This window comes from Primulina huaijiensis, chromosome 6 (assembly GCF_012295235.1).
Source record: "Primulina huaijiensis isolate GDHJ02 chromosome 6, ASM1229523v2, whole genome shotgun sequence".
NCBI classification, from domain to species: Eukaryota; Viridiplantae; Streptophyta; class Magnoliopsida; order Lamiales; family Gesneriaceae; genus Primulina; species Primulina huaijiensis.
In genome coordinates this window covers 11,186,861-11,198,466 of record NC_133311.1, presented here as the reverse complement: position 1 = coordinate 11,198,466, position 11,606 = coordinate 11,186,861, and the positions used below count along the sequence as shown (strand labels likewise).

The window sequence follows — 11,606 nt, the reverse complement described above, 5'->3', positions numbered from 1 at the left end:
CCAACTTTAAAGCAAATATTGGAAATATTTCTAAGATTTCTGTATGTATTTCAATTAATTATGGGTTACTATTTTAAAGTTTACCATTATACTATTTTATTAAATATACAGATATCTAAATAATTAGTTTTAGCACCAATTTCATATAAAACGAACATTAGAGTCATTTCTATCTTTGACACAAACATTGAAGTTTTATTTAAATTTATATCTAAGACTTGATAATTCAACTAAAGTCACGGTAAATTTTCAAAACTAAGCTATGATTTATTTAAGATGTTTACACATAATATTAGAGTTCAAGAAGATAACTTTTCTATAGAATTTGATCTTAATCCATCAAAACTATTTATTTTTAGATAAATCAAGTTTCATAACCTTCGAGAAATAACACACTTACAAACTAATCAGTAATCCATTTTTTTAAAGTCGCTAACCAGTTGCTGGCTAATTGAATAATTGTATTATACATCAGAAACCCAAATTCTATTCAATCTACCCATTCAATCTCATTCCCGAATATACATAAATTAAGGTTTCCTTGGAAAGAGAACAACTAACATTATCTCCAAAATACAACTAACCTTGGACTAGAAGAGTGCACAACCTAAGCTTCCAGCAGTAGGAGTCGGTCAATTGGTTGGGTGAAGAAGCCTTTTTTTTTAACGGCGTTGCTGAGATTTTTCTTTGGGTAGGGTTCTCTTTCTCTTTTTTTTTAATTTATAAATATATGTGTATGTACGTTATGCAAGATAATGGGCCAACTACTAATTATTGTTAATTTGTAAGCCCATTAATTAGTTAGATTCTTATATACATATATTTACGAAATTTAATTGACTAGGGTTTGGGGTGTTACATTAGTTAATCACTACATACAAAACAACTGAAATAAGTTCCATACAAAGGTTATAAAATACTACCGGAAGGCGAAAAGAGGGAACACATGAATACTGCACGGGTGATGGAGGACACAACACGAATCAATATTTTGTCTTAACTTGACACAGCATCAGAATCAATAGAGAATACAACCACGATGAATGCTGCAATATCATACTTGCAGTATTTGTGGAAGAGGATAGATACACCAAATCATCAAAAGCGGCATGCTTTGATATTGATAATTAGAGCCACAAAACTACTGGCAAAATAGATCAAGCACATTATATACAACTGACAGTGTTCTGACAACGCATATAGACACAACCACGGACAACATTCGAAGATGGAGCTACAAAACATGGGAGCAGCCTTCCCTTATCCTATAATTGCCAATCTATAGGAGGTATTCCCATTTCGTCCAGGATCTTGTTTGTACGAGAAAAGTGCCTGTGTCAACAGTTGTAAGTGGTGATTAAGGGCATGAAATGGCTCCTTCAGCTGGTTGATATGTATTCAATTCAATAACTTTGGCTTTCTTTTTTTTCCTCAAACCGTAACATAAATGACTCTTTCAGGAAGAATAATATATCAGAAGAAACTATTCACATGTGTGTGTTATCCATAATTCAAACAATCACAGGATCATGTTTGAATTATCAAATGTTTCTCTCTAGGATGGGTAATATGCCAAACTTGTCCCATAGGGATTGCATTAATCACGATGAGACAACATATTGGAATTTGACCTAAGGATTCCTTGATTTTTTTGGCATTTGGATAGAATACAAATCTTCATTTCTTTTAGAGAAAATATGACTAGTAATCTCCCTATGCAGTTGAACTATTTGGCTTTGATACATTTGGTGGTTGAATTATTAGCACGTTCAATACATATATTTTTTATTTAGAAAAGGTGATCCATAATTCTTGTGTACTTGAGTCAAATGTTAATGAATACAGTAAATGAACCAATAAACATCTCAATTTTTCTTTCTTACATCAAATTTTAAAGTGTTTAAACAGATAATATCCCCATAAGATTTGGAATGGCCCTAGAACACATTTATGCACAACTGCCATTGATTTTCCGCACAACAAAGCATGGCACTTGACTAGCAATATATTTGAAAAGTACATATCGAATCCATAGGTCAACGCTCTCCAAAAAATTTTGGAAAGGTAAATGTAGAAGAATCTATCGTCATATTATTCATAAGAATGCCGGATTAGAGATTTTTCGAAATTCTTAAAGGGGGGACGGAAAGATTTGCCAACCAATTCCTATGTGTTGCGTATCAATATATTCAGTGAGTTTGTTACCAAGAGATCCTTCCAGTGAGAGGACTTTCATTGATTCATTATTTATTAGAGCAATTAAAAAAAGGAAAATACAATTCATAATTTCATTTTTAGTTCTGAATGAAAAATAAGGTATAACAATTTAATCATCCAATGAAGCTAAGACAAACCTGCATCCAAAGAAGCCTCTGTTTGCAGATAAACCAGAAGGATGAGCTGATTTCAGAACGTAGTGCTTTGTCTCATCAATCAACCTGCACGATGACGTCATTAGAAACATGCAACAAATTGATCATGATTCATGTATTGATGCCATAATTCCATATGTGAACATCATCATACATTCCAACAATTTTGAGTTAACAAAATTAAACTTTCAGCTCAAACTATAGTGTCATTAGATATATATTGGCAATTTGGCAGACATAGCATGGAAAATTGGTCTGCCGACTACAAGATAAGTTTTTCTGAATTACTTTTCGATTATATAGAGTTGCAAATTATGCTGCAATATGACTGAACTTTCATGTCGTAAAGTTAAGCTTGTCTTGTGGTTGCAAATACTGGATGTTAAAATTTCTTAACAAACCAATATAAGGACTGAGGTAATGACAAAAATGGACAAGATGTTCCATGCTGCAGCTATCCATGCCTTTGTACATGATTGTAAGATAGTAACACAAAACAAACCCCCAATTGATACTGTCTGGACCATGTCTTTGTTTAAAAAACAAAAATATCTGATAACAAAATAAAACCAGATAAATTGATCTATTATTTTCTAACTATTAGTTACAACTGACCATTGAAAATTCAAAAATACTTCCGCAAACATCACGAGCGATCATTAAGTGACTTCTATGACTTATTTGTCCTACTTCAGCAACAAAAAAGACCACCACATGATTATAATCAAATATCTCTTTTTGAAAAGCAAATTCATTGAGATTATGTTTGAACTGAAGGATTTGAAATCCAAATATTCATAATCATTAGTGTAAGCACAATATAGTCTTTCAATGATTCTTAACTTCACGGATTTCAAAACCTTTATCTACAATTTTATTTTACTTCTTCAATATGTCAACGCATTTCAAATTTTCTATAACCGAAGCAATTACAAATTAATGCCTATAAATCCCTTGCCTAAATCAAATCCTTCGATCCAAAAAAGTTTGATATCTTTTTCTCACAAACTGGCAAGTGTTTAGAACCTGTTTGTTTCAATCGCAAAAGGTAGTCCCACAGTACTACAAAACATTCAGATACCAGATAAATTTGATATTAACATCAAAACCAGAAATTTTCTACGGTAACCTGACCTCTTACGACGAGTCTTTTGAATACTCAGACTCAAATGTTGTCTCGGTGAAACAAACAATTCATAACACATGAAAATCACAATCATGACAAAAATTCCCTAAGCCTGTGCAAAATTGCCAACTGGAACACAGGGGAGATAACTAAAATACAACCGTTGTTGACACAGTTGAATAGGAAACAAACTAATTAAATTATTTAATTCTGTTGGATAAAAATTAAAAGGCCTGAACTGAAATCTTCGAGACTCTTGCATTAGAGATTCCTGATAGAGTAAAAATCCTCTCTGTGGATTGTTAGATCTCATAATGAACGTTCTTCCATACAATTAAAGGTGAAAAACGTGCGTAAAAATTGAAATGATCACGAAGAACTCTTCACAATGTAAATGAATAAGGAATGTATATAAGAACAAGGACGTGCAAACGATATAAAGAGGAAATCTTTTGGATGTGGGATGTGCTTTTGACTATCTTACATCTTGAACAATTTACACAATTACAAAACGCTAATCTTTCAACGCCAGTACACCTTAGACGATGATCTAGGAAGAAATTTTCAAACTATTTCATGGATCATTCCACTCCCATTTTCACTGCTCTTTCAACTAATCCAGCATAGCATGGAACATTTGAAAAGAATAAACCAGTACGACACCTGTTGCTTCAGGGAAAAAGATTGCTTTAATTTCACAATTGATTTTGGCTACATCCATAACGACTAGTAAAAAATCGTCTCCCATCATGCAAGTCAAACATTAACTATTCCAACAGCGAAAGTACAAAAACATTAGTCCACATAATTTATAGGCATTTATGTTTCTAGTTGTAAACTATAAGTCATCCAATAACACCATCTGCTGATAATTTAAAAAATCACCAAATAATAGATTACCGAGATTTGGCTTGAGCATTATTTCCCCAAAGAATAAAAACAACTCCTTTTTTCTTCTGTGAAATTGCTCCAATAACCGCATCAGTAAACTGCTCCCACCCTTTTCCTGCATGACAATTTGCCTGACTTTTCCTCACTGCAAAATAAGTTACAGTTCTTTTTCAGAATTCAACTCTTCCAAATGAATTTCCAAAACAACACTCCAATTTTCTAAAAGCATCAATTACTACCCAAAACACAAATAGATAGCATCAATAAATTTCCTTTGGTATAAGTTTCCAACCATTTGGTAATCAGGGACTAATGATTGCACGAATATGATAGTTTGCCACGAATATGATAGTTTGCAAAACTCAATGACACCAACTTCATAAAAACATATCTTCCCCCACATCAACTGCTAGTAAATGTTATACATTTCTGCAGTCTGAGGGGTACATAATCAAGCATGTCACAAAGGATAGCACATACCTGCAAAAACGAACAAGCACAATTACTGTGTTTCATAAATCCATTTTAAAATGTAGGCTTCTTTAAGTCTAGGATAGAAGTTACCTTTCAGTTTCTCTAAATAGTGTCCATTCCAATTTTTTCATAATACCAGTTCCTTTTTGTTGAAGAAACAGAACACAATATAATTTCAAATTTTCCCCTCCAATTTGTTCAACATTCTTCTCAGTAACTGTAAAACCATATTTTAAAAATATAACTCCAGTTTTCCTAAGTTTGTAAGCTCTTCTCCTCTCAACCCCTTGCATAAGTTTATATACACCAGTGTGCATACCAGACCAAGGGGTGGAATTGGAGTAAGGCAATAAAGTACGCAGTGAAAAAGAAAGAAAACGGGCTGCAACAATCACTACCAGGCAAGGAGAAAGGAGCTGCCACAACCCCCATGGAGAAAAAAGACGGAAAACTGAGGATCAGGAAGAAACTGGAAAGTGATATAGGCTAAGGCAGTGAAGAGCAAGGATTTGCTTTTCCATGGTGTAGGGATGGTTTCAACTTTCCAATTCACAAGAATTGTTCAATTCTTTGTTTACTCTATTAGGTAAATTCTTGTGTCTTTAAGGAATGAAAGACAGCATAGGTTTATAATTCACTTTCGAGGCATCTGGGGTGGGTGGCATTTAAGGATAAATTGAAAAAGAAAATCCAGAAATAAGGGATGCTTTAATAAAGAAGATTAATATTATTTTTACTTTGTTTTTCTGAATTTTCCATGAAGAATGCTCATGAACTGATGATCATGATTTAGGCGTTGAACTTTCCAGTTTACACACTGCTTATTGCTTTGTTTCCCTTTGTGTGCTCGAGAAAATTGTGATGAATGCATTATTCTTTAAATTAAGAAAATAAACTGATCAAAGAAGTGTTGCATCTAAATAAAGTTATAAATGTGTGGTGTCACACTTCTTCACACGGATATTAGTTATAAAAGAATTAACGTGAAATGCTAGGTCGTCGACTGCTTTAAGAGACACGCTTCAACTACGCTCGGGTGTAGTGTCAATAAGTTAGGCGCGCTACAACCGCACCCGGTTGCAGTGATAAATAGGCAAGAGTTGTCGCACCTTACTGGACGAGGGCGAGTAAAAAAGCTAGTTCAGACTAGGATTAGGAACATTAGATTAGCTTCTTGAAACATAGGAACATTGAGGGGCAAGTCAATAAAGTTAGTGGATGTCATGCGAAGAAGGAAACTAAACATAGCTTATCTTCAATTTACAAAATGGAAGGGAAGCAACGCTAAGGAATTAGGAGAAGGTTTCAAATTTTTCTATTCAGGAACAAATAAAACTAGAAATGGAGTGGGAATAATGCTGGATAAAGCTTATAGGGATGCAGTTGTTGCGGCTAAGAGGTTTGGAGATAGAATTATGAGCATCATTTTAGCCTAAGAACCATAGATTGTTCCATCTTTAGTGCATATGCACCACAAGTGGGATTAGATGATGAGATTAAGAAGGAATTTTGAGACTCTCTAGGAGACGTAGTTATAAGAATCCACTGTGAGGAAAAGATCTTTCTTAGGCGGAGATTTAAATGGCCATGTACGTAAAGATAGAGTTGGGTATGAGAGGGTCTATGGAGGTCAAGATTTTGGGGTTCAAAGTAACATGGAGATTTCTATTCTAGACTTTAACTTATCTAGTGATCTTGGGATAGTAAACATTTTCTATGCCCTATCAATTTTACTCTCCGCTCATCAGTGTAGTCCAGGGACTCAAACAACATTTCAATATCGTCCAACCAACTCTCACAATCCACGGAAGTCTCCGTACCCTTCAAAGTCGGTGGATGAAATGACTGAAACCTTTTCAACAATGTCTCCATTAGAGTGGCTGTAACATCCATTGGAGGATTTGAAGTGCTACCCTGTTCTGGTATTCTTCTCGGAGGCATATCTGATTATCAAAAGGGTTAGCAATCACAATTTACAAATTTGTCTCAGTCCCTTTCTGATCATCTTACGTCTGATCAAGAATCGGTTCTGATCCATTCCCAATAATACACATTACCATATCAAATCAATTACATTCTTGTAAGGAGGCAAGACCTAGGTAGTTGTAAAAATTGTAAGGTCGTACCAAGAGAATACTTGACAGCCCAACATAGGTTATTAATTTTAGATATTTGCCTTAAGAGTAGAATCAAAGTAAACAAATGTTAAGATTATACCGAGAATCAATGGTGGACTATGAAGAGATATGTATGTCAAACTCTTAGGAATAAAAGTTTAGATAATCAGTTAGTCCTCGAAGGATGTGAGTATGTAAGGCGTAAGAAAAAGACGATACCTCTGAGTTATTTGAACTCATGGCTAACCATATGTGGGGTGAGGGAATACTTGGAGAGGCTAAAGGGAACGGATGACACGACAAGGAGACATGGTGGTGGAACAATGAGGTGCAACAAGCCATTAAGGAAAAGAAAATAAGGTTCAAGAACTGGCAAGAAGCTAGAGACCAAGGATTGTATGAGCTGTATAAACAAGCCAAGAGACTCACAGTAGAGCAGTATGAGATGTTAAAAAAAGAGCTTATAATAATTTGTATGATAGACTAGGTACAAAAGAAATAGATAGATATTTTAAGATAAAGAAAACGAGGGATCGAAATATTAAACACTTGTGCCGTGTTAAGTGTACCAAACATGAAGATGGTAGAGTTTTAATGCAAGATAAATTATCCTAGATAGGTGGAGGGATTACTTTAAGAAATTACTCAATGATACAAGTACAAAGATGTTAAACATTGGGAGACATGAGATGCAAGAAGTAAGGCATCTGGTATTCCATCGTAGAGCTAGTGCTAAGAAAGTAACGGAGTCACTAAATAGGATGAAACCGGGGAAGGCAGTTGCACCGGATGAGATACCAATTGAGGTATGGAAGTGTCTAGGGGAAATTGGGATCCAATAGCTGACTGAGCTCTTTAATAAAATTAGATACTAGGAAAATGTCATAATCTTGGAGACATGGTATTGTAGTATTAATTTATAAGAATAAAAGAGATATACACGACTGCTCAAACTACAGAGGGGTTAAGCTTATGAACCATACATTGAAGCTATGGGAGCGAGTGATAGAGCGGGGACTTGAGAGTATCACTAATAATGTATCAGATAACCAATTTGGTTTTATGCCAGGTAAGTCTACAATGGAAGCTATTGTAGAGAAATATGTAAATATAGAGAACAACAGAAGAGTCTACATATGGTATTTATAGACTTGAGAAAACATATGATAGAGTGCTTAGATAATTAATCTGGTCGGTACTTAGAAGGAAGCATGTGCCTCAATGCTACATCTAGATCATTATAGATATGTATGAAGGTATCATAACTAGTATTAGGTCTGTTGGAGAGATGTCATGTGAATTTCCTGTAGCAGTAAAATTCATCAAAGATCGGCTTTAAGCTCTTACCTCTTTGCTTTGGTTATGGATGAGCTACGGAACATATTCAAGATGAGGTACCTTAGTGTATTTTGTTTTCAGATGATATGGTCCTGATAGATAAACTAAAGAAAGTGTAAACAAAAAATTAGATAGATGACATGAAGCACTTGAGAGTAAAAGTTTTAGAATTATTCGCTCAAAAATGGAATATTTATCTTGTAACTTTGGTACTGAATCTAGACGAATGGGTAGAGAAGTCCCAGAATGTGAAGCTTTTCGCTATTTAGGATCTATTATCCAAAATATTGGGGCTATTAAAGCAGATATAGACTATATGATTAAAGTAGGGTGGATGAAATAGATGATGACATAAGGAATCTTAAGCAATAGAAGGTTGCCTGCGAGATTAAAAAGAAAATGTTATAAGACTATTGTTTGACCAGCTATGCTTTATGATTTGAAGTGTTGGGCCACTACAGGACTACATATGCATAAGACGGCGGTAGCAAAGATGCGTAAGTTAAGATGGAAGTGTGAAAACGTGCAAGAATAAAATTAGGAATGAAAGGATTATGAGTTACTTGGGTATAGCCACCATAGAGGATAAGATTAGAGAGAGACGTCTAATATGGTTTGGTCATGTGAAGAACAGACCAAACATGGCCCAAATCCGACATATCTTAGATTGACAGGTTAATGAATAGAGTAAAAGGATGGGTAGGCCATTAAAAACTTGGATAAAGGCGGTTAAGGAGAATATCTTAGATCTTGGTTTAAGAGATTATATATGGGAAAATCATTTAGTTTGGAAAACTAATATCCATGTAACCGACCACGCAACTAACGAGTTATGATGATGATGATGATGATGTGTGAGATGTATGCTGGAGTTGCAAGAGAATTATCAAGGAAAACCTTACATGATGGACTGAATAAGCGAAGATCGAAGCTAATTATTCAAATATTAATTGGACATTCTTTGTCGTTTTTAGTATTTCCCTATCTTCCCCAGACCAAATTAGAATTAGTGAAAGGGATTTAGCACAAACTGTGGCGTATTATGAAGTATACACCATCATATTCTCTTTTAATGCCGCCGTCTCTCCTCCTTCCAGAAATGAAATAAATAAAAAATAACTCGAAGTTTATCAACATGCTATACTAGTCCACCATTCGTCTTTGCAACATTTACGATTCATATTTGGCAGGAAAAGTTACCAAGTATTCAAAGAAATTACAGATTAGACATGTACCCAAAAAGATATGGTGATATACCTGTAAGAACAGTATTTAGCAAGAGAACACCCTGCATAATTACATAAGGAATTAGCTTGTCAAGATTGGGAAAATTCAAACAAAAGTATTTGCATTAAACAATTGAAACAAACTATAGAATTCTACCAGAAGAAGTAAGATGAAATCTAGTTTGTTATGTTTAAGATACATATTGGATATTTTATTATCTTGGGTTATTCTATCTAATATAATCTATAATATATAAATAAAGACCAAACAATCTCAGAGAACACATAATAGTTCAGTCCTCTATCTGAAGAAAATTACTTGTTCAGATCCACGCTACCATCAGCTATGTACTTCATAAAAAGCAAAGAGGAGATACAATCTTTGCTACAAAAATCTTTCACTTGAAAATATTCAACTTCATGCAGGCATTGGTTAGAAGAAATAAGACGAAATGAAGTTCCAACTACTTAGTGGAAATAATCAGGTGCAAATGGCCACAACTCAAATCCACTGGACAAGCCTGAATGCGGGTTGAAAAACAAATAATACCAAAAAGAGGGGATGCAAATGTTACCTGCACGGCCCACTTTTCCAGGTTCCCATTAGATGGAGCTGAACAGCCCAGGTCCTGTTGAATCTCTTTATATATGTTTGCAAGACTGGAAGGCACCTTGACACCATTCGGCACTGAGAAAGAAAGGCCCATTGCTTGACCTGGTCCATGATATGGGTCCTGAAAATGCAATTTAAGGTGAAGGTGCACTTGGATGAGAAAGATAACAGTATTCCGACCATAAAAAGTTGAGTACTAAAAACATCATTGCGGTTTATGTCCAACAAACTCCAAGGACTGGTGGTCATATGGTGAAAAATGACAATAATAATAAGATATAGAAATAATAACAACTATTCAACAGTGCATTTCATTTCATGTACAAGCCATCTGCAAAACAACACATTGAGTATAAAAAATCAAAGCTGTTTACCCACTCATATAACTTTACAAGGCCGATGGCATACAAATTAACGACATGAGGTTCCATTTGGATCCATTACAATGTAAACAAGTGTTTACCTGTCCAATAATAACAGCTTTAACCTGGTCAAATGGGGTTGTATTGAGTGCGTTGAAAATAAGATGTTGAGGAGGGTAAACTGGCATGCTGCCATGGCAAATTTCTTTCTCCACAAATTCACACAGTTTCTTTGCATAAGGCTTCTGCAACTCCCCTGGTAGCACTTCCAACCATGTCTCCTCCACTAAAAGTTCCTCCAGCTCCACATATCTCGTTCCTTAGGCGCACATATTCACAGGGTTTTAAACACACATTCACACTTATAAAAGGTTGATTCAAGATAACCAAAGGCAAAAAGGATAGAGAAAGAAGAGAAGAAGAAACGGAGACAGGGAAATGACCTGCGTCAATAGCTTTGGAGACTTTATCCGAGCACAGTTTGAGGTTTCGCTTGGATCTGGCAAGGGCTTTGTTGAAGTCCATTCTGAGCTTCTGATCAGGGGAAATGGAGGCGGTGGCGTCGTCTAGGGATGAAACTGACCGGATAAGGGGAGGCGATGAGGAGGAGGCTCTCCTGATTCGCTTCGCCGCTGGTTGCTGAAGAAAATCCATTAGGGTTTTCGCAGAAGCTGCCATTTTTTGCTCGGTCCAATGGATTTCCTAATCACCAGTAATGAATTGAGCATAATAAATCGAAAAGGCGGGAGAAGATATAAACGGTCATCATTTTCCCTCCACCATCGAAATGATTTTAGGGATTTAAGTACAAAATAGAACCTTTATTGCAGTACATCCTTACTATACGGTAATATGAACCGTTCACACATTTAAAATAACTAGCAAGAAACACGTGTAAACGTTGTAACGAGTAAGTGAACATAAAACACTTATATTGAATGAAATCGAAAGAACCATTTTCTATTGAAAATTCATAATATAAAAAAACATTATCAAATTTTTTCTTATTTAATTTTCAGTTTTTGGGTCATCTCTGTGTGACTGTTTTGTCCAAGTTTCCTCACCATTTTACTGAAATCATCTATTT

General features: G+C 35.1%; 1 protein-coding gene across 1 annotated transcript; it reads right to left on the bottom strand.

Moving 5' to 3' along the window:
* Nucleotides 1–928: 928 nt before the first annotated feature.
* Nucleotides 929–11,348, bottom strand: LOC140979447 (uracil-DNA glycosylase, mitochondrial). The gene is made up of 7 exons (XM_073444848.1): nt 10,963–11,348; nt 10,621–10,838; nt 10,120–10,278; nt 9,576–9,606; nt 4,399–4,534; nt 2,355–2,438; nt 929–1,332 (listed from the first exon to the last, which is right to left on the bottom strand). Exons 1-7 carry the CDS (start codon nt 11,195–11,197, stop codon nt 1,266–1,268), a joined length of 930 nt encoding a protein of 309 aa, XP_073300949.1. The 5' UTR covers nt 11,198–11,348; the 3' UTR covers nt 929–1,265.
* Nucleotides 11,349–11,606: the final 258 nt, after the last annotated feature.